This window comes from Lagenorhynchus albirostris, chromosome 14, assembly GCF_949774975.1.
Source record: "Lagenorhynchus albirostris chromosome 14, mLagAlb1.1, whole genome shotgun sequence".
NCBI classification, from domain to species: domain Eukaryota; kingdom Metazoa; phylum Chordata; class Mammalia; order Artiodactyla; family Delphinidae; genus Lagenorhynchus; species Lagenorhynchus albirostris.
This window is the reverse complement of record NC_083108.1, coordinates 54,299,881-54,324,219: the sequence shown is the minus strand read 5'-3', so window position 1 is coordinate 54,324,219 and position 24,339 is coordinate 54,299,881. Positions and strand designations below refer to the sequence as shown.

Sequence of the window (24,339 nt, the reverse complement as noted above, 5' to 3'; positions counted from 1 at the left end):
TCTCAGAAAGTATTTGGAAGGTCAAGATTTTCTTCTCTGGCCCTGAGTAGAAAGAAACATCAGTTATGGCCATGGTGTGTCAGACCTGGTTCATACCAGCTGGCAAAAGCCAATTGTTACATTGTCGGGAATTTTCTAAGTCCATTATTAAACATAGCCATTATTACAAATCAAATTAGGCAAACTTCCAGTTATAATTATATTAAAAAACAAAGGTAATAAATACCTAAAACTCTTTACTTCTAATCGTTTGACTACATCTTACTATCCATGCTCTTGGGGTTTTTTATGTCTCCTGTCCGTGTGTGGTGAAATACTACATGATGGTTTTGCTACTACCCATCTCTTCCCAAAGCCACGTTCATTGACATCCAAGCTGGTACCTCGACATAGGCCTTAGTGGGAGTATTTACATAGTGTTGATGTTGAAAGAGTTTTAATCTAATGAAAATAATTTATACAAAAGTGAAAAATAGTTTAATAGCAGCTCACATAAAAGATATAATGATAATGAATTTATTGGGAAAAGAGCAAACTGGGATGAAATTCAGTACATGATTTTTGTCAAATCATGATTGATTTGCTGGCTATGAATACAAGAGTTGGGCCCAAATCAACAGAAGTATTCTGTGAGAATCTATTGGCTATATGGAACTTGCAATAAAGAAGACGGTATATTTTACTATTATGGATAGTTTGTGTATATCATTTATATCAGTAAAACTCATAATATATACACATAATACAGGCAGACTTTTTCCTCTGGAGAGTCCCTTGTTAAACACTGACCAGACATTACTGGTTCCACAGGAAAGATGAAATTCGACTGGTAACTTAAAAGCAGTTTTTTTCAGAAAGTTATAAAGGAGAGCGAGTTTGTCTCTTTGTGAACAGAATCTGTTAAAATCAGCGTGTGCTCAAGCTGATAGCAGTTCGGTTTGCCAGTATGAAAAAGGGTTTTGTTTCCATTTTTCCTTTAAGACTCCTCCTGTTTGCAAGAGAACCAGAATTTCAACCCAATGAAACTGTAGACTTTGTTTTTTCAGCCCTAAGGTATCATGGCTATCACACAGGGTTTGGGAAATATTTATTTATAATTACGACTTATAAAAAAAAAAACTTTCAAAATCAAACTATTGGACCAGGTCTAATTTAGTTTAGTATTTTCACCTTTCAATTCACCAAAAAGGCACATGAATATCCAATCAAGGGTAGTGTCTATTTGCTTCATGAAAAATTTGACAAGCTCAGCCCCTCCACTGACCTGCAGGGGATGGGAACACTGAACCCAGGAGACCAGAAATGGCCTCAGGTCCAATCACCCCAGGAAAGGAAGTTGCCGTATCACACCATGATTTTTAACCACCTGTTATGTATTTCAACAGAAACCCTGTCCCAACACGTAGCAAATGATCTCTAAACACAATTTAAGTAGGAAATATTAGACCCTGGCGTCTTTTTTAGTGAAGTTTCATCAATCCATCATCCAGCATGATTTATCTACAGACATAGTCGTTCAGACTATTGAGACTCGGCCTTTGTTTCATCCAAACACACGTCAGATCCCTTATTTAAGTGAAAAACGCTCCCAAATGGTACTAGTGGGGAGATGAAGACACTCAGGAGGTCTAATCAACGACTGAAAATTACTTCGGTTTTGAAGTTGATATCTGTTTACTTGAATTCTCAAAAAAGCCAGGAAAAAAAAAATCCAGTTCTGAAGCATGTGTGTATTGTGAGAAGCCTGGCAAAGGTAATTTGGACCCATTCTATAACTGCCACTTTTTGTTTTTATTCAAGGTGTCATAAAACTGAGTTCTGCAGTTGAAGGTACGTTTTTACAACCACAAAATCAATAACGTTTTGCTTCGAGGTTGCACCGCGTGGCTTTGTAGCTACACCGCTTCTGTGGCCGTGGTGTCTGAAGCCATGTTCTAATTGCCAGCTACCGCCATTCCATCTGTGTTTCTCCTCGTCCTGGTCCCTTTATGCCACGCGTCTCTCAGCGCCCCCATGAGTGGCCTTAACACTGACCCCAGAAGCAGCATTGATGAGAGCAAATGTGTTTGGTTCTGTCCCTGATGGGATGGTCTCGGGCCCAGTTCCTTAGAGAGTCCTTCCCTCTGCAGCATCCTTATCTGAGGCTGGACCTTGAGTCTTGTCAGGAACCTTGCCCCCCTTCTTTCAGTAGGACCTTTTCTAGAGGGTTTTGGTCCCTTATCCCAATGTAGCAGACATGTTTGCCCAGGATGTCTGCAGGCATGGAGTCATTATAGCTTCCTGATGAGAAAATTAAGTGGTTAGGGCATTTGCCAGTCTCCAAACACAAGGTACCACCCAGAGGATATTGCAAGAACCAGCTTCCTTGAGTGTCACCCATGTCACCCACACTGGGCAGTCCCCTGGAATTGTGCATTTGAGAAACTGAGATGAAAATGAAGAGGGATTTAAAGAAAAAGGAGGGCCGGTGGGGGAGAGAAGACACAGCCGTGTTTCACTGAGTAACCCCCAAAATGATGTTAAAAGCACCTCATTGTTTGAAATGACTTACTAGTTATTGGTATAAAATCGACCATCTTTCCCTCAGAGGAGCCTACATTTCGCAAGCAGGGAATGTGTCATTTTCTCTCTTTGTGAGTGTCTATTTGTTGTGGGGGGTGTGTGTGTGTTCTCGTTTATTGGGGATTTGTCAGTCATGCATTGGAGGGTTCTTCGTCCCCACTTAATCAGGGGAGGCTCCTTGGAAGAGGTGGTGGGCTTTAAGGTGAGTTTTCAAATTTCAGAAGAGATGTGGCTTCACGAATGGGCAACGCATGGAGGTGGAGGTGGGGAGCGGGAAAATGCCACGGGTGTTGGATTGGTGAGACCACCTGCTAGACTCAAGCAAAGGGACTGGGTGGGCTGGAGCTGGTAGGTTGGGAGATGAGAGAGGGACTCGGGAATGTCCCCACGGGGCTGGCGCATCCAAAGCGGGGGACTCTGTCCTTTTATTGGATTTAGTGCCATCATATTTTGCAAAACACATTAAAAAGGCAATAATTCTGACATTCATGGCAGAAAGTGCGCTGCTCTCTCAAGTAAGGAAGGGACCAGGAGATGGTGCAGGCAGTGGCATTTCAGGGTCAAGAGAGGAGCTAAACGATGTCCCTCAAGGAACGAGGGAAGGCACAGTGCACGTGTCAGGCCCCTGCAAGGCCAAGCAGGGATTCAAGTTTCCTCTGCACGGAAACACGGAATTTTATTGAGAGATGATCCAAACCTCACCTTGGCTAACAAAACAGAAGACACAGCAACGAAAGCAAGCAGGACCATGAGGATGACTTTGCCTGTGGAAACTCCCAGTGGCAAGTCAAGCCGTGTTTCAGTTAATTATCTGTAGAATTCCAGATAACAGTGGGTCCACACTGGGCTGTTTGGATGTGTTATCGAGGAATGGCTTTGAAGTCAGAGCTTTTAATATTTCCTGCTTGGCCTAAGCACAGTATTCCACTTACAACAAAAGGATGGAAAAACACATTTTTAAAAAGACCAGAAAGCCAAGAGAACATTAGATTAGATAACTTTAAAACTATTGTTCTGCTAGAACAATGGCCCCGTCATCATTTTGCTCGTAACTATGGTTACTCCTGGTTGCATCTGAACCCCCCAAACAGGTTTATGGTCTTCAGAGCAAAAGAAGAGTGAGGAAGAAGAAGGGCAGGGGGCAGAATGACTGCCTGGGGCCTTTTCAGGAGCCTCCTCGTCACTCTGAGCTCCTGGGGCTCACAGGGAGTGGCCGTGGGTACCAGAGGTCAGGACTATTTCGACTGCTGCTTGAGCATCTTTCTGGCAGCTTCTTGGCTGCAGGCTGTAGTAGCTTGAAGGCTTGGGAGCATGCTGTGTTGTAGCTGTGTTAGAACCTGTGTGTCCAGGGGGCCCCCGGGGCGCCGTTGTTGAGTGGAGGGGGTGTTCCACGCATGTGCTCTCCGTGCATCTGGAAGGGGAGAGTTTAACAAGCATGCTTTGTGGGATGTACATTGGACACTGTTGTCTCGATTCGAAATCAAACCTCAGACGGTGGTGCTATGTGAATGCTTAGCTCTTTACTGGCTATCTTCCATCTGCGGAACGGACTCAAGGCGGCTTCTACACTTATGAAGGCAAGAAATATGCAGATCAGTGGAGGGCATCCACTGCCAGAAATGAAACCGATTTCCCTTTCTTTAAAAATGACTCTGTTCTGGATTATCCTAGAACTCTGAGAATGGCACTGAGGTTTTAGGTAGGTTATCCTTTTCTTTTTCTCTTCTTTTTAAGGAAAAACAATTGTCAAATCATAAGAGAACGTCAACAGATTCCACGTGCTACTTCCTACTGAGTATTGTTGTTATGCAGGTCTGTCCGTTCTCTTTTTCTGAAGCAGGGCTGCCCCCTTCAGCATTTTGCAGCTTCACGTAAGCTTCTAAAATCAGCAGAAAGGAAAAAGCTATTTATGTCACGGGAATGGTAAGGTTAAAAGTGAATGGGCCTTTCACATTTTAAAGACTTAAAATTATGGTGAAAGAGAAACACACATCAATACTTTCTTTTGCAATGAAGAAAAGATATTTGAACAGGAAAAAATTTAGGTTTGAAAGAAATAATTGCAAAGTTTTGTTGGTAACGCTGATGAGTTCTGGACTCTAATTTCAGATTGATAACCTCAAACTCAGAAAATTGGGGGGAATTCCCTGGCCGTGCAGTGGTTAGGACTCTGCGCTCACTGCCGAGGGCCCGAGTTTGATCCCTGGTCAGGGGACTAAGATCCCACAAGACATGCGGTCAAAAAGAAAGTAAAAGAAAATTGGGGTAAGAGAGAAACATCCAGACAGCTAACTGGGGAGAAGGAGAAATAGTTGGGGCGATAGCAAGAATTCCATGACAGAATCTTCTAAATATTCCTCTTAAAAGGGATATTCCCTCTTGAAATTGGAGGAGGAAGAGGTACATATTTCCACAAGTAGGACCAACGTACCAGCCTGTCCAAGCAAAATGAGAAGGGAGGTCATGGAAGCACTGAGTCATGCCTGAGTTAGAACTGCCCTGACATCCTGCAGAAATCTTTCCAGGGAGAGAGCGGGGGAGAGAGGGTCCAGCCCCAGTCAGAAGCTCCTTATCCGACTCCCAGCTCACTTGGGGCTGGGAGGCTGCAAGCCCGGAGGCTGAGGACAGGCCTTTGCGACTGATAACCAGGTGCATCTGTGAGGAGACTTGCCTCAAAGGCGACTTGTTTCTCCCTTGTAGGTAGGTGACAATCCGAAATTTCAAAATGTTGTCAAATTCTTCTGAAAGCCTCTGTGAGGGAACGAAGTTTGGTTTCTTTGGAAAAGTTCCATGTCTTTCAAAATGGGAACAGATGAGCCTCTAGGAAGAAATCTAAGAGGCGAGATGGTGACCCAAGCCCCCACTGTCGATGGTGCCTTTGGAGGCAAGGCTGGGTTTTCAGTTAACCCCAGAGGTAACGTTTTGCTTGTGAATCCCGTGTCTCAATGAACAGCTTCGATTTCATAAACAAAAGCTCTGCTGGGCTTGTGGAGCTTTTGTTTTCCTTTTTTCTTCTTGTCACCTCATTTTATTTAGATAATTCTTTTCTTCCAGTGTTGAGATATAGTTGACATACGGCACCGTATAAGCTTACGGTGGACAGCGTAAGGATTTGAGTTACGTACATCATGAAATGATCATCATAGTAAGTTAATGAACATCCGTCACCTCATATAGTTAGAAAATTAAAAAAATTTTCCTTGTGATGAGAACTTTTAGGATTTACTCTCTTAATAACTTTCATATATAACATACAGCAGTGTTCATTATATTTATCATGTTGTACCTAACATCCTTAGTACTTATTTATCTTATAACGGCAAGTTTGTACCTTTTCATCACCTTCATCCAATTCCCCCCTCCTAACCCCTATCCCCACTCCCCACCCCCTACCCTACCACCACCTCCCCACCTCTGATAACCACAAATCCGATTTCTTTTTCTTTGAGTTTGTTTGTTTTTGAAGTAGAATTGACCTACAACACAGTGTTAGTTCCTGGTGCACATCATGATTCAATATCTCTATACATTACAAAACAGTCACCACGAGATACTTTGAAAGTGTCTTTCTTCATGGTAATGACTCACGTACCATAAACCCCACAGAGCAGGGCACTTAGGACTGTTGTCACATCCAAGGTGATGTTCTCTGTGGCCTCAAGACCTCAGACCCAGTGAATGGAATGACTCCTCAAGAATAGGTAAAAATAAAATAAGGGAAAACGTGACTCAATCTTTGTTCCCATTTTCAAAATTCACAACACCCACAGCTTCATGTCTGTATTGTCAATCTGTAAACATAGAGCTGCTTTTCAGTTATGAAGCGTTGATCTGACCTTTCATGTGTGTTGAGGAATGAGATACTTTTGCTTAAGTAATTCTGTTTTCCATAATGTGACATGCAGTGTTTCCAAAAATGCCCCAGTCTCAGTCTGTTTGGACTGCTATAACAAATTACCATAGATTAGGTGGTTTAAACAACAGAAATTTCTCTCCCTGGAGAGAGAAATTTCTGGAGCCTGAGAGTCCAAGATCAAGTCCCTGGCAGGTTCCTTGTCTGGTGAGGGCCCCCTACTGGGTTGCAGACAGCTGACTAGGGAGCTCTCTTGTGTCCCTTTCATAAGGGCACTAATCCCATTCACAAGGGCTCCTCCCTTATGACCTATTCACCTCCCAAGACCCAACCTTTTAATACCTTGGTGGTTAAGATTTCAACATATGAATTTTGGGGGGACATAAATATTAAGTCCATAGCAACACCAAATGAATTTAACATTTAAAAAATATTTCAAATGTATTGATATCATCCCCCCCGGATGAATTTTGTTCTTGTCATTGTATCTTTCTTTTTCTGAGCAAAGCCATATACTCGATACATCAGGTTAGACTGTGGTAGATGCATTAACAAATAGATAGCTCATTGGACCTCTTTCTAGTAATAAATTTAGGATAAAGATTCAATATGTTTACTACTGGAAATCAAAGCAAAACATCTTTACAGACCTTCAAGTCAGAGAGCTACAGAGATAAGCAAGGGCTGCCTCCAGGGAAAGAATCCCTCCCCGTTCAACCAGAGTGAAGGGGGGCAGTGTGTCAGGGATCTAAAAACAGAATACTGTAGAAACTGAAATCAAGACTCAAGAAAGTTTTTTCTGCAAAGACACCCAGACCCTCTGCCTGCAGGGCTAACCTGGACTCTGGATCAACTGTACTGAGCAATCAGGGTTCTCTCCTCAAATGTATTTTGCAGAGCATTGTTATACTTTTGGTGAAATTGTACTATTAAATAACAATGTCTCTGGGAAGAATGAGCACTGAGCTGAGAATTTACCAAGTAGCTTCCAAAAACTAGGACCCTCCTGAAATGGCAGAGATAGTGTGACCCATAAAATGGAAGTTGAATTTTGCCTAAATCGCAGTCTTTGTTGGGATGACCCTCACCTTGGGAAGAGTTCACCTCGAATAACCAGTGGCAGCATTTCAGAACTTTCTCACAGTCACCTTTTTGTTTTGTGTTGTTTTCCTTTTTCTCCTTCTCTCCTTCCCTCTCCCTCCTCCTCTATTCCAGCTGCACTTCTGTTTCTGCTGTGTCACAGAAAGCAAAGTAGACGGCCCTTCAGGCAACAGAAGGCCAACCACTAACTGGATGGTTTTGGCAAGTAACTACTTGCCTAGTTATCCAATAGGATGGAGAGCTCTCTTGCCTGGGGCAGCTGAAAAGACTAAAACAAGCTGATGTATGTAAAGGACTTAACCTAGTGTATGGTATACAGTAGGTGCTTCTAAGCTCTTGTTCTCTTCTCTACCTTTCCCTCTCTCTGCTGACTTCCCAAGCTGCCCTGCAGCCCTCCCTCTCTCCAGGGTCCAAAGATCTAGCCAACAAGTGATCACCTCCACTGGAGTATATGATGGCACGCTGCTGAAAGTGTCATTTTGGGCAAAGCCATAGCAAACAACCAGAATAAACCTTTGCTTCTCTGCTTTGAGAGAGTTTTGAGGGAAGCAGCTCCTCAGATGGGAATACAGCTCCTTGATCACCTCACGGGAGCTCCGTGCCCAAGTGAACAGGGCTGGGGTCCAATCGCAACCCCACTTGGAGGTGTTCCCATCAGATGGGATCATTGCCTTACCTGCTCATCCAGTCCTGGGTGGGGGTGGGGAGGAGAGGAAAGGTTTCAGCTGGTCCAACAAACAAAGTGTTAGGTAAACACTGATTTTTATCAATATTAATAATGTTTCCTTATGAACTATTTTATAAGGTCACAGTGTTCCTGACTGCGCCGTTTGTCAACACTAACCAAAAATATGGAAGTTTTTGAATAAAGAAAACTAAGGAGACAACAACCATAGCCATCCAAAGAGCAGCCTTCTATAAATCTGTACATCTATAGCCAAAAACTAATGAAGTCTGTGCTGAATAAGCAGCCTTGAGCACCTAGCAAGAGATTAGCATAACTCAGAAGACAGTTTGCTTCCAAAGCGCCAAAGCATAGCCTTCACCACCCTCCCTGGGGCAGGAACTAGAAATGTATAAATCAAAGGCAAGCTGTAAAGGAAAAGCTGCCAGTTTAAGTCACTGATTTATTTCCTGGCTTTCCTCTTTGTTTTTTAAGAGAGTAAGTTTCAGCGCTTATGTGTTGACTATTTTTAGCAATCTTCTGGAAGTTTTCAGTGTACACTAAGCTCTTATATAAAAAAAAATAACCAACTCTACGATGCCGCATTAAGAAGGCAGCTTTTAAGGACAGTGGTCTCATTGGCAGTCTTTGAAGTCAATTCAATAGTGATTTGAAAGCCACTTCTAGTATTTTGGTTCCAAATTTAGAAAATGGCCTTTACATTTTCAATCTAAAATTGTGGTCTGACCTTCCTCTTAATTTGGGGACACACCATAATTTAGACAACTGCTGAAATCACTTAAGGCTTTGGTTTGGAGTATGAAGCTGGAAAAATCACACCCTCTTAAATTACCCATCACATCCATTAAAATTAACTGTGAAATCAACTTGATGTTGACCCTGTGTGCGTTTGGTATTCAACTAAGATGCTTACCTATCTAAATATTGCCACAGCTGTATATACAACGGTTTGGTTGAAGCCATTAATGCTTTAAGTTGGAAGAATATACATCATGACTTTAGTTTGGTTTCACTGAGGAAAAAGCCAAAGCATTTTTACAATAATACGTCAGTGAAATGCAAAATCAGATACCAGTCCCAAAAGCTTTATGGATCTGAAATGTTTTGGAGATATGTATGGATTTTCAGGTGTTTCCTAGTTTTAACCAACATGTATGCTTAGGTGGAAACAGAAAGCTAACGGATACAGCTCTCTTGAGTACAGTTTTTCTTGAACACATGCCTGTTAGGAGATACAGAGGCAAGTTTAATTTCCTTTTAAGCCTTCTGTATACCATGGTTGATTTTATAGATGGCCTCCTCAAGTGTAAACTCCTAACACTGAGTTTGGAACACACTCTATTGGAGGACAGTATAAAGGACATTCCTAGGTTCAAACTTTGTCCCTATAACTCCTTGGCTGTGCTGTAATCTGAAGCAAGTCACTCTCTCTGAATCACACTTTCCTCATCTATAAAATGGGCTTAAAAGTACTGAGCAATCCAGGTGATTAAGAGGCCTAAGTAAAATGAGATCCTGTTGAAGTACCTAGTAAAGTGTTTGGCACATTCAATATATTTTAGATGTTTATATATATTGTTTTGTTACTGCCTTTATTTTTATTGCATTGGCTCAAAAACTGAATTCTCAAAATCAATGCTTCTACTTTTGCTTGACGTTATTTCATAAGTTTTTAAGAGTAATGATCGTGTGCCTAAGTAATTATGAATTTGGTTTTTTTACTAAATTGAATATAATTTTATTGCACGTAACCTAATGGAAATCTAACCAAAGTTAGATACAATCAAAATCACATGGTAGGGCTTCCCTGGTGGCTCAGTGGTTGAGAGTCCACCTGCCGATGCAGGGGACACGGGTTCGTGCCCCGGTCCGGGAAGATCCCACATGCCGCGGAGCGGCTGGGCCCGTGAGCCATGGCCGCTGAGCCTGCGCGTCCGGAGCTTGTGCTCCGCAACGGGAGAGGCCGCAACAGTGAGAGGCCCGCGTACCGCAAAAAAAAAAAAAAAAAAAAAAAAAAAAAAAATCACGTGGTACTTAGGAAAAATGATCAGCATGTCTCCAAATATCCTTTACTCCACTGTTTTCCGTTCTTCATCCGGTTGTTAATGTGGTTTAAGTTTGGAGCATTTTTGTTTTGTTTTAATATTGCTTTGGAATTACATTACTCTAAATGTTCCTCAAATTAAAAATAGAACACTTTAAAAAATATCACCCTAGAATGATTTAGAACATACTCGCCTTTTCAATATCCCAGCACTTGTGGAATATTATATTTATAAGGCATATTGAGGGGAAGAATTCAGCCTGCTTGAGGCCAATGGCAGCTGGTGCAGAAAGGCTATTTCCAAACATATTTTATTACTTTATTGTTCTTAAGCTATTAAGACAAAATTAATAAAGTTATTAAGTGCCTGCATTATGCCATGTCTCATACGAGGCTGTGAGGAAAGACTGATGAACCAGACGTAGTTCTCCTATCTAGAAAAGGTGGCATCTATGGAAACAGATCATTACAATTTCATATAATAAAAATGGAGTAGTAGGAGTAGATTAAAGGAGTTACATGAACATAGAAGTCAGCCTAGGAACCCTGCCTGGGGATCAGAAAGATGCCCCCGCGAAAGACATACAGAAGGCAAAGCGGAAGCAGTGTATCTGCCGGTGTACTGAACCCCAGGGCAGACAGATCCCGGTCCACGCCTCCAGGAATCAGATGCGGCCGCTCCCAGGCACCATCTCGCCAGATGGCAGGAGGGAGCGGCTGGGATCCTTAGCATGGGACACATATAAGTGAACATCCTCCAGAATGTGTGGCTACAGTGAGGAGCTCTGGTCTCCGTGATCCCACTGAGGATGGGGGTCTAGGTGCTAGTGGAAACAGCTCTCAGAGAACACTGAGCAAGCAGCCCTGTACCCTGGAGGTGAAGCTGTGTGTTTCACCCGTGCACTTGGCTTTTGCCTTAGGCAAATCTTGTCCTCGACCTGCATGCAACCTCACAGGCTCCTTTAGAAAATTCACCCTATATCATTTAAAATATCCCACAATGATCCACATCCCCTGTTTTTGGTTGTTGCTTTGTGGTTTGTTGGTGGGTTTTTTTGTTGTTTTTGTTTGTTTGGTTGGTTGGTTGGTTGGTTTTTTTGGCCAAGCTGCACCGCTTGTGAGATCTCAGTTCCCCGGTGTGGACTGAACGCAGGCCACGGCAGTGAAAGCCTAGAATCCTAACCACTAGGCCACCAGGGGTCTCCCAACAGCCCCTTTAGATAAATTTGTCTTCTTTAAAAATCTTTTAAAGAATTTGTATCATTTTTTAATCTACGATTAAGTATGTAAAACTCATTCTGTTTATGATTAGCTATGATTCCTTGGTAATCATACATATTTAGTATGTATGAAAGTATTTTCAAATGTAATGGAATTTTGTGAGTGGTAAGTTTAACAATTAGTGATGCTAACATAATGTTAGTTTATACCATTCAATTAAATTTTTATTAGTTTTGATCTTGCAATTTTTTAATCCGTGGTTTAGTGCCAGTAACTTTTTTCAAGACTCAAAATATTTTATATCCTCTTGAAAGGCTCATAAGCTGAGGCCTGGTGCCTCACAGGACATAATCATTGTAATACCTGTTCTGCGCCCTTATGGGATTGCTGTGGGGTTAAGTGGGGTGAGGGACTGAAAGTACTTCTGAATCTAGAGTGAAATATAAATATTTGTTATCATGAATATATTGCTATGTATAGAAAATCAGTCTACTGTTGATACCACAGAGGACAGTATATGTGTATATACATATATATATGTATTGTCTTATTTTTATGGAATAACTGCCCCTAGAATACTTGGTAATATACATTAATCATTACTTATTAATACATTTGTTATTTATAATTAGTAAAAATATATACGTATATATACTCAGAGTAGTATTATCTATAAATACATTGTCTTACTTTTTCGGAACATCTGTGCCATTTTGTTTGCTGCCTTCATGAAGGATATGTTTCCCTATAGCATAGTTGTTCAGAGTTCAGTTCTAGAGTCTGACTGCCTAGGTTTGAATCCTGGCTTTCCTGCTTATTAGCTGTGTGACTGTGGGCAAGTTAACTAACTTCTCTGGACCTCTCTTGCCTCACTAAAAGTTGGAATGACAATAATAGTTAATGATTAAGTTGTATAATCCATGATAAGTTCGTGGAACCGTGTATGTCACATCGTATGCACTCGATAAACGATGATGGCTGTAGTAAAAATAACAGTAGTCCTACTAGGAATAAAGGAGGTGAGAACAATTCTCCAGCTAGGAGAGGTCTTTAATTTACACACGCAGTATAGGAAGAACACAGGTGTGGACATATGTTCGGTTTCCATCACTGCTGTGTCCTCAGTGGAGAATGTAGTACAGGGACCACGACTGGGGGCTGACTAACCCACCTCTCCATGTGCTGGGTTCTCTGTGTGGGAACTTTGTCAGTTTCCATTACTTGTTCAAGCGAGGATTCATTTCAGCCCCAAGTCCAAGGGCTCACTGCTCTGTTTCCTGCCATGGCACGTCCTGACTTTCCTGGATGCTTTGAACTGCTTTTGAAGATCACATTCTATTACCACACATTACAAAGAATTCTGGTTTTGATCCTGGGAGTGGGCCATACTGCATTGCTTGGCCCAGAAATCAAGGATTTCAGTGTGAGGTTTGGGGTAACAGCCCGTGGCTTTGCAAACAAGGCGGCCTGGCTCTTAGCCCAGAGCGGGCCTTCAGCAGGACTTCATGCCAAGTTACCCTGTTTCTCTTGCTCTATATCTTTTTTTTTTTCCCAGCAAATACATATTAAGCACCTATTGCCTGAAAGACACTATCATAAGCGCTGTGAGAGATACAAAAAAAAAAAAAAAAATCATCGTGAACTTATCTCATTAATCTAATCAATTTAAAAGACAAGTCTAGGGGACTTCCCTGGTAGTCCAGTGGTAAAGAATCCACCTTACAATGCAGGGGACACAGGTTCGATCCCTGGTCGGGGAACTAAGATCCCATATGCCGCGGGGCAACTAAGCACACGAGCCGCAACTACTGAGCTCGCGCACCTCACCAAGAGCCCACGTGCCACCCACTACAGAGCCCACGCGCTCTGGAACCCATGCACCACAACTAGAGAGAGGGAAAATGCACACACCACAACTAGAGAGAAGTCTGAGCGCCACAGCAAAAGATCCCGCGTACCGCAGCAAAGACCTGATACAGCCAAAAATAAATAAAATAAATAAATTTTTAAAAAAGCAAGTCTATGAATAGCAATAGTGGGAGTCAGTCAAATGATATATTGTATTTCTTATATTCATCAAACTGATGTTCTACCATTATGTGCATCTGAGATTTAAGAGGCTTCCTGCCTGGGTCTCTATGGTAGATACTATATGCCAAGCTGGCTCTACAGGCATCACATCTGTGGGCAGATTTTAAGCAAAGGGGCCACTTGACAAAATTCTATACAAAATTCTAGTCCTGTGACAGCCCATGACCTTGTGCTGTCTTCACAAAGCAGCACGTTCATGCTCTTCCTTGCTTTTGTATGGGATCCTCTGGCCGCAGCTGAGAGCACCCAGGCCATGAGGGGACTTTTCTATTCGAAACCAATGGGTGTAGGAAGCTCTATCAGGAAACCGAAGGTTAGTTTTTTTGAGTTCTTGTGGCCTTATCATGGAAAATGGTCCGATAAAATAGATTCAACAAAATGAGACTTATTATACAACCATCGAGGCCCATCTAATATCCACTTTGATACCATCAATGGATGTGACACCTTTAGGACCTTGGTGAACTTTATGCTACAAACAGGCTCATTTAGAGCTGTTCTCCAGATAATATAGAACTCAGAGACTGAAGGTATCAAGAACTGATGGAATCAAATATACAACACCTCAGGGGCTTAATATTATTCTTTAAATGTCCCTACTCTTAAAAACGTAAGATTAACAGGCAAGTCATTGTGATCTTTATAAAGTATAAAATTATTCCATTAACAAGATGACATTCAAAGCAGTGAAATACATATTAATGTAACTGAAAGAAGAATATGAAAGTATGAGATCGGGAGATGAAAGAAAAAAAAAAAAGCAACCCAGAAGAAAAACAAACAAAAAACCTAGAATTGATCGTGAAATACCAGTTGATTTCTGAATAGAAAATATTAAAGTGCTAGCATGATGGAAGGGTCAAGTGGCAGGCTTTCTACCTACCATATTTGGAATTGGTCCTTACCAAAACTCTACTATATTAATATATTCTTGAAAGAACTAGAAAACATTTTTAAAAGCGTCATCAAAATCACAGATACAGGAAAGTGGTCCCGGGAAGCAAAGTGTGGCTACCCTCTACCCAATAAACGGAGCATATTTCTACAGGCAGACAAGAGGAAAGACCTAGACAGAGACCTTTCTAGAATCTGCAGTTCATTCATTTTCTTTTACCAGAGCGTGGCACTTAAAATTAGGAAGTGAAATTCCTTGATTAGCCTTTGCCTCTTTCTTGCTTCTTAACTATCACTACAAATATCCGTAAACATATACACGCAAAATTACAAAACAGTAACAATAAGGACAGGGTACCCCAGCTGCCCATTAAGTAATCAGGCTCATTCTGAGGTCCTTTGTCTGATAGTCCAGTTTTGTTCTTAGAGAAAGATCAGTTTCCTTAGAAAGACATATGAACGGGTTTAAGATGTGTAAAACTATAATTTTTTTAAAATTCTACTGAGCCAAGTACTGTGGAGGTACAGGGTTAGAGACGGTCAAGACAGGGGGTCTGACGTCTCGGGAAGACAGAAATCCATAATCACAGTGCAGGGATGAGAGGTGGGTGAGGCATCTTCTACGGGCTAAGAGGGCACAGGGACAGTGTGGATAATTCAGGAAGTTTTCACAGAAGAGGTGATAGCAGACAGGACATGTGAAAGATGAGTAGGAGTTTGCCAGGTAAAGAAAGGGAGGGTGGAAATTACAGGCAGAGGAACAGTGTGTGTCAAGTCAAAGAGCAGGAAATATGTCAATTATATTATATTTGAAAAAGCAGCCAATGCTGTCTAGGGAGAGAATAGGAAGAAGCAGAAGAGAAAGGGTTAAGTTATAAGAATCACAACAAGGGGTTTGGGCATCATCCTTTAGGAAGGGAAGAGTCACTGAAGACCTTTCAGGCAGGGAATACAGTGATCAAGTTTGCCTCTTCAAAAGACAACCCAGAGGGCTTCCCTGGTGGCGCAGTGGTTGAGAGTCCGCCTGCCGATGCAGGGGACACGGGTTCGTGCCCCGGTCCGGGAGAATCCCACATGCCGCGGAGCGGATGGGCCCGTGAGTCATGGCGTCCGGAGCCTGTGCTCCGCAACGGGAGAGGCCACAACAGTGAGAGGCCCGCGTACCGCAAAAAAAGATAACTCAGAGGACAGTGTAGTTTTGACTGGAGACAGAGAAGCCTGTAATTATTAGGGAAGGCCTGTCAAGATCAAGGCAATCCATGAGATGGAGGAGTTGGATTCATGGAATTGATGACTATGTAAACATACCTATGAGGAAGGGGAATGCGGGGTTACGAATTGGATATTGCCAATTTCTTTATTTTTGAACGTTAGAATCAAACGTAAGGGGGTTCCGTTAAGCAAAAAAGAGTTGGATTGAACATAAGAAAGTTGTGAACAAATAGCCAACTGCAAGATGAAGTTCTTAATCTGGGTCCATGAATGACCTTTAGAGAGTCCCTACAACCATCTGAAATTAAAACCACACTTTGTACATGTGTGCCTATGTGAATTATTTCTGGAGAAGAGTGTCTATAGCTTTCAACAGATAATCTAAGGAGTCAATGACCAAAGACGTAAAAGAACCTCTTCATTGCAAAATTTGTAGAATTGCAATCTCAATGAAGTTTTAGAAAACAGGGTTGAATACCATTATGGATTGCGTTTCTAAACTTTAAAAAAAATCCATACCCCCTTTTGACATCCTATAGGTATATATATACACCCTGGCGTAAACAACCTCCTTCCACTCTGAAAGGCTGATAGATTCTCCTAAGGGAAATATGCAAAGCATCCCCCTTCCCTGCCTCACCCCTGTCTTCCCCCTGCTCCACCACCCCAATCACGCTGAGAGTCCTTCACAGGAGCACCCTCCGGCCAAAAAGATATGGTTAGGTTTTACTTTCTGTCACTGTAATATACAAACCAATAGATATTTCATTTTCCAAATTTAAAATTAGGTTCTGATAGGGTTTCACTTCTAGTAATATGATAGGATAGATACACGTATGCACACACACACACATATATATAAGCATACATATATATTCTTAAAAACATCAAAGATCTAATGAGTTAGTAAGGAGTTACTGGAAAGCAGAAAGTGGAAGAGGTAACCAAAACAGTAAAGATGCTCCCGCCCTGAGGGCATTTGCTGAATCAGGTTGATCATTAATTCAGGTTTTGATGGTCCCCTATAGTAGGAAGAAGCAGACAGACATTAAAGTCCAGAGCCTGCCCAAGAAGAAATCTAACAGGAAAATCCTATCCCATACAACACGCACCCCAAAAGCTTATACCCTATAGGTAAGGATGAATCAGAATGTAACCATCTCCACATGAGACACTTCCCAACCCCAGCTCCAAACGAAACAAAATACACATGCACAAAAAACTCCTGTGGTGGTAGAAGGCAAGAGATTATCCATTCATGAGAAGTTGTAACCATATACATACTTCTTTCATGCCCTTGGCCCAAATTCACATCAACTGAGCGGTTCAAACGCCCTCAATCCATGAATAGTTCAAATGATAATCCTCTACAGAAAAAGGAATATTTTCCTAGGCCACAAATAGCTGTCCAAAATAATTCTCCAAGGAAAGTGACCTGTTACACTGTCAAAAATAACCAAACGGGGCTTCCCTGGTGGTGCAGTGCTTAAGAATCCGCCTGCCAATGCAGGGGACACAGGTTCGATCCCTGGTCTGGGAAGATCCCACATGCCGCGGAGCAACTAAGCCCGTGCACCACAACTACTGAGCCTGCACTCTAGAGCCCGCAAGCCACAACTACTGAGCCCACGAGCCACAATTGCTGAAGCCAGCGCACCTACAGCCCGTGCTCTGCAACAAGAGAAGCCACCGCAATGAGAAGCCCACGCACCACAATGAGGAGTAGCCTCCGCTTGCCACAACTAGAGAAAGCCCGTGTGCAGCAACAAAGACCCAACACAGCCAAAAATAAAAACAAATAAATTTATTTTTTTAATAAATGACTTCAAAAATAACCAAGCACACAAGGAAACAGGGCATCATAGCAAGAAGAGAACAGACCCTCTGAGGATTAAGATGTTGAATTATTAGAATTGTTACAATACAGATATACATGCCATGTGTAAAGAAATAAAAGATAAGCTTTAGAAGAACTGTGGGGGAAAAAAACTATTTGTAAATGACTAGGAGATTCGAAAAAGTGTTACTTCTGCGATGGGCAGAGCTTTATAAAGGGGAAAAGACGTACAGGGGGTGTGAACCAGGTGCTTCTGGGGTGCTGCCAGAATTCTATATCTTGGCCTAGATGGTGGTTACAGGATGTTCATTTTGTAATTATTCTTTAAGAATATTATATACACAGAGAGAGAAAATTTAACAAAATATTCTATTACAAGGCAAACTATGCTTTTTCAAATTACAAAAACAATCTCCCACCACATCCCTCCCCCGACTCCGCAGGATTCTGATATGCCCTCCTGTTGGAGAATCAACAGGATGACATTTAGGGCTATAGAGTATAGAGGAAGGACTGTAGAGATAGGGTATGAGGAACCACATGTGCTCCAGCGGCACATTCTACCCCATGGGTCTGTGCTGGAGGGAGGAGCGTAGGGGAAGACTGACCAATGCTTGGGATCTGGTCAGTGTCTTCCCTGAGCTCTGATGCCTTATAACTTCTTTAATCTGTTCTTCTCAAGAGCATATGTAACCCAAAGACTTAGTAATCACACACCAGAAAAATTTGGTTACAAAAAAAAATTACTAACACTAATAAAATATTAGGGCTATTTTTATGAGACCATGACATTGTTTCAGAATTAAACGTTTGACAGCTTTCAAAATTGAATTCACATACCATGAAATCCACCCATTTAAAGTATATAATTAGTGTCTTTTTTTTTGTTTTCTGTTTTTTTAGGATATTCACAGAGTTGTGCAACCATCACCCACAATCTAAGTTTGGAACATTTCCATCACCCCAATTAGTCACTCTCCACCCTCTGACCCCAAACCTAGGCAAGCCCTAACTGACTTTCTGTCCCTCAGAATTAAAATGTATGCTTTTAGTTTAACTGCCTTAAAGCAAACTATTTTTCTATTATGAAGGCTTGAAATTGCCCCAAATCTAATCTCCTGAAAAGAATCGCTAATTCAGCCTATGACTGTTTTCTGTTGGGGGCAGTGTTTAAGTGGCGCTACCTTGGGGAACTGTGCAGATGCCGAGCATCTCCAGGGCAACATGCTTGACCTGAAGATGGTCTCTCCTCACCCCTGTGACCCACTCACCCCCCAAACACACATGCAACCTCAAACAGGGTGTGATGATCAAAAATGCCAGCACAACTGCATGTAGGTCTTGGCCACCAAAGCGAGTAGGTGGCACGTGCCCAAGTCTTTACGTAACCTCTGAATCGTTGTAAGATTTGACTGTCACAAAATCATTAGGCATGTACTGTAAAGATTTCCGTGAAGGGAGAGGCAAAGCCTGGTAGAAGTCGCTGCCAGGAGCCCCGAGGCAGTAGAGGCAGTGGTGTAACCGAATCAAACTTGGGTCCACTTGGTCGAAGTAAAGCCAGTCTACTGACACCAGGTGGTGGTGAAGGAAAGTACAACGTTTACTGTAAGGTGCCATGCTAGGAGCTTGGGACAGCTAGTACTCGAAAAGCCGGAACTCCCCAGCAAAGCGTTTTAAAGGCAAGATGAGGGAGGGGCAGCCCAGCTTGTGTACAATTCTCTGATTGGCTAATGGTGAGGTGACAGGATGGTTAACAGTGTCGATCCTTAGGCACCAGTAGGTCTGGGGGCTACATGCTCATGGTCACCAAGTAGTTCATTTCTTCCATTTGGTGGCATTTTAGCATCTGTAAAACAACTCAGGAAATGTGCATCAGATACCATTCTCTACGTACTTCAGAGAGGAGCTACAGCTGTGGATGTAGAGAGGGGTCTGTCCCGGGAAGGCCCCGTAGGGTCCTGCTCGGTTCACAGGCACTATGAGGCAGGCACCGGGCAGATTCAAGGGCTCATCACTTTGGTTCTTCCCTTTTGCAGGTTCTCTGAGTGGTGGGTAGACTTTGCTTCTCAGAGCATCTGTGGGGGCCCATCTATACGGGACTGTTACGTATTTTGTCTTTTAGGACAGGAGGGAGGGGCATTCAGTGAAATCCACCTGGGTCTTTGTGGTCTATTACTTGGAGTTTAGATTATTTTGCTCTTGAGGTTCTATCTTAGTCTTATCAGGATGCTCTCACAAAATAGCATAGGCTGGAAAGCTTAAACAACAGACATGTGTTTTCTCACGGTTTCGGAGGCTGGAAAGTCCAAGATCAAAATGCCAGCAGGGTAGATGTCTGGAGAAAGCTCCCCTCCTGGATTCTAGACACTGCCTTCTCACCCTGTCCTCACATGGCCTTTCCATGTGAAGAGAGAGAAGGGGACAGAGAGAGGGAGACAACTCCCCGGTACCCTCTCTTCTTATAAGGGCACTAATCCCATCACCAGGGTCCCACCCTCTGGACCTCATCTAAGCCTAATTACCTCCCCATCTCCAAATACCAACACAACCGGGTTGAGCCTTCAACATATGAAGCCTCTGGGGAAGGGGGTGCAGACATTCAGTCCATAACAGGTTCCCTTCGGTGCATAAGGTAATATTATGACCAATCCCTCCCTTTAAACAGAACAAATAAGATAAAATTTGAATTAAAAGGGGGTGGGGTAGTCTTCCTCTGTTAGTTTCCCCTATTCTTGTAAATAGTCTTTAATGTGACCTGTTTATCATGAACTGTTCCTGTGAAGGAAAAATAAACTGGCCCTTCCCTTCTAAGAAAGGTACATCTTAACGTTTGTGGGGTTCAGGTGCTAAGTGAACGGCTACCAAGCGCCTGCTGGTCAGAGAAAGTGACACGGCAGAAACCAGCCCCCAGCCTCGCCAAGCTGTTTCCTTTGACATTCCAGAGGCCCGCCCAGCCCTTCTGGTTTCCCGGAATGTTGTCCCTGGGTCGTCACGGGGTAGCCGAGGAAAAACCCTGCAGCCTCCCCGGTGAGCTGGAATAAGACCTCATTCGCCAACAGGGACGGATACCCTGAGTGGCCCCCACGGAGCCCGACGCAAGCTCGGGGGCACAGTCACAGCGGCCAGTCCCCATGTGGCCAAGCGCGTGCAGAGTGTCCCAGACCCACTGCCCCAAAGGGACAGTTCACACCCGGGTCACCACAGCCCACCATCTCACAGAAGAGGTGGACGTGACCGGATTGCACAGACAAACATCCGACAGGCTCCGACAGGCTCAGTTTAGGCGGCACGGAGGTGACTGGGGAGTCTGGTTCCTCTCAGCACGGGCGTTTTATCAATTGCATCTCAAATGCTGTCACTCACCCGGAAAGGTCCTAAAACACCCCTTGCTTCCGCTTCTGAAGCAGAGGGATGTGGTGGCAGCTGTCTGGGGGGAGATGGGGCTGGGCCTGAGGGGTAGGAAGGAAAATTACCCGGTGGGACTGGACCAGACGGAGGAAAGCAGGCAGTGCGGGAAGGTGGGAATATCCCCACTGACGTCCAGCCAGCATCCCTCCACTGGATGCCCAGGGGCTGCGTAGAAAAGTTCCATCAGCTGGGAAGCTAGGAGAAATGCCCTCATTTTATAGGGAGGAAGACTTTTCCTTTTCACAGAGCCTTGAAGAAGCTCAAGGAGAGATGTCAGCAGAACTTAAAAGGGACTGAATCCCTTACATAAGTGAACTTGTGTATTGGATCCATTATATACATGAAGCCTGGAAATAGGAGATTAATATCAGGGCTGGTGTAAATAATGGCTATTAATTGCAATTAATAACATTAACTACAATTAATTACAATTCACCACAGTAGTATTAAGCATTTACTTTGTTCCAAGTCCTGCACTGGGCCCTTTACCTGTATTATCTCACTTAACCTCTCAACAACCCTATCAGAGAAGTACTTTCAGCATGCCCACTTTACAGACAAGGACACCAAGACTCGGAGAAATTAAGCTCCCAAGATCACCCAGCTAACAGGAGGCTGACCTAGGACTGAAATCATTGCGTGATTCCATAACTGTAAGCTCTGGCAGGAAGGAGCGACCTCACTCAACTTTCTAAAGTGAGTATCTTTCCAACTAGCCAGTTTGGGATTGCCTCAGGCAGGCAAGGAGCTGGGAAAAGAAGGGAGGGAAACAGCCACGCCTTAGGCCGCCCCAGGCTGGGACAAACAGACAAGATCTCGCAGGGGGCTGTAACCACAATCTAGCCTTCTTCCCGGTCTCTTTAGCACAGCACAGGCTATGAAGGGGGTGGGGACCTGTAGCCCCAGGGAGACTGAATTCTAGGCCACCCTTCTCCCACATTTCCCTGCAGAGCCCATCTTGGAGGGATAACTGTGCCCATCATTCCCAGATTCCAAGCCAAGCAGTGTACACCAGGAAACTAGTTTAACTGTAGATTCGCTAGGAACACACACACATCCGAGGGTCCACGACTACCCTTCATTCCTGAAGAACCAGCCCAGTCACTTATTTTGAAGGTGAACCTTAGTGTGTATCAGAATCACCTGAAGGGCTTTCCTTTTTTTTTTTTTTTTTTTGCGGTACGCGGGCCTCTCACTGTGGTGGCCTCTCCCGTTGCGGAGCACAGGCTCCGGACGCGCAGGCCCAGCGGCCATGGCTCACGGGCCCAGCCGCTCCGCGGCACGTGGGATCCTCCCGGACCGGGGCACGAACCCGTGTCCCCTGCATCGGCAGGCGGACTCTCAACCGCTGCTCCACCAGGGAAGCCCCTGAAGGGCTTTTAAAAACACAGGTTGCTGGGCTCCACCCCCAGTGCTTCTGAATCCTGGGTCTGGGTGGAGCCTGAGAACTTGACCCACAAGTTCCCGGCGCTGCTGGCAATGCTGGTTGGGGGACCACCTTTGAAAACCACCATTTTAACTGATGGAAGCCTTAGCTTTGTGACTCCATTTCTGGGCATGTATCTCCGCATGTTGAAATGTGATAGCGGCTGTTCAAGGACGTTCAGCCTTACCACCTGTGTTGATTTCCTATTGCTGCTGTAACCTTACCACACACTTAGGGGCTTAAAACAACACCAGTCATCTTACAGTCTTGGAAATCAGAAGTCTAAAATGGGTCTGCAAGGGCCGCACTCTGTTGTGGAGACTCCAGGGGAGAATCCGTTTCCTACCTTTTGCAGCTGCTAGAGGACGCCTGCACTTCCAGGCTCATGGCCCCTTCCTCTGTCCTCAGAAACAGCAGCAGAGTAGCATCTTGAAACCTCTCCCTCTCTCTCTCTCACACACACACATCCCCCTCTGCTCCGAGTCACTTCTTCTTCTCTGACTAATCCTCTTAGAAGAATCCTTGTGATTTCATTGGCCCACCCCAGCTGAGCCCACCTAAATAATCCAGAGCAATCTTTCCACTTGAAGACCATCGGGACTTCCCTGGGGGTCCAATGGTTAAGACTCCACGCTCCCACTGCAGGGGGCACAGGTTCAATCCCTGGCTGGGAACTAAGATCCCACGTGCCACGTGGCGCGGCCGAAAAAAAAAAAAGACCCTTAACTTAATCACGTCTGAAATCCCCCTTTGCGATGGAAGGGGAACATACGCACAGAGTTTGAACATTAGGACGTGGGCACCTTTAGGGGCCTTCATTCTGTTCACCGCCCCAGCCATCCGACAGCTGCTTACCCTCCTATATCACAGTGCCCTTCCCGCAAAAGAAAAACCGAAACCTTATCAGGATTTGCATGATGCCATCCCTCCTTCGGACTCGCCTGGTAATGAAGCATCTTGCACGGAGGACGGGTAGTGGGGGGAGGAAGGTGGGAGCGCTGAGGGAGGGAGTTAGCCAAGTGCCTCTTAGACCAGGCCCCGAACACCCACTAAATCTCCCCACGCTTGCCAGACTTTCCAGAATCTAGCGCCTTGGTGCCCCTCCCTCTGAGGCAGGAGCCTCCAGGCTCCCCCCCGGGCCTCACCCCAGGTCAGTGCTCACCCCAGGCTCGGCCACCAGCACGGCCTCCCAAACCTGCCAGCAGGCGCTTGTGAAAGATGCAGACGGAGGAACTCTACTCAAAGCCTTCTTGCCTTTTGAGTTTCCGATGATTACCCTCAGAACTCTTCTGGGCTGAAGTCCCAGCCGCCGGTAACAAACTACGACAGACCGGGTGGCGTAAACAACAGAAATAAAGAAACGTACTTTCTCACAGTTCTGGGGCCTGGAAGTCTGAGGTCAAGGTGTGGGCAGGCCGTTTCTCCTGAAGCCTCTCTTGTTGGCTTGCAGACGCCTGTATCCTCCCTGTATCCTCACGTGACCCTCCTCTGTGAGACGCCCCTGGTGTCTCTCTCTCGTTTTATAAGGACCCAGTCCTATTGGATTCCAGCCCATCCTCATTTTACCTTAATCACCTCTTTAAAGCCCTTATCTCCAAACAGGCTTGCATCCCGAGGTCCTGAGAGTGAGGGCTTCAACATTAGAACTGGAGGGAGGACACACTCAGCTCATAACAGTTGGCTAGGATCCTGGGAGACTCAAAAATCCCTTCCATCCTCTCTGTGTAACAGGTGGGCTAGGCACAATCAGGGCAGGTGGGGAGGGGTAGGCCAAGCTGGGACCGTCACAGTGTGCACCTCGGCCCAGGTCTGCCTTTTGGTCTTAGGTCAGGGATGGGAGGAAGGTGGAGGAGGCCAAAGAAGCCCCCGCAGGATGAGTTTTAGTCTCTCTAAGCAAGAAGCAGCATTTAATGCTCACCCTCCCGAAAGCCAACTCCCTGCAGGAAGTTTTTTGCTTGATACACAATTTACAGCAAGTCACAGACATTCCACCAGGTCAATACAC

At 44.2% G+C, this 24,339-nt stretch overlaps 1 protein-coding gene across 12 annotated transcripts in view; it reads left to right on the top strand.

Annotated features, from left to right (window-relative positions):
- Nucleotides 1-24,339, top strand: part of DLGAP1 (DLG associated protein 1) — a 320,739-nt gene that overhangs the window by 214,070 nt on the left and 82,330 nt on the right. For 5 of the 12 annotated variants that reach the window (XM_060120889.1, XM_060120893.1, XM_060120891.1 and 2 more), the window contains one exon: nt 1,801-1,830. The exons of the other annotated variants lie outside the window; for them this stretch is intronic. In XM_060120889.1, coding sequence (XP_059976872.1) covers nt 1,801-1,830 — 30 coding nt within the window. The remainder of the gene's footprint in view (nt 1-1,800; nt 1,831-24,339) is intronic. 12 annotated transcript variants of the gene reach the window in all.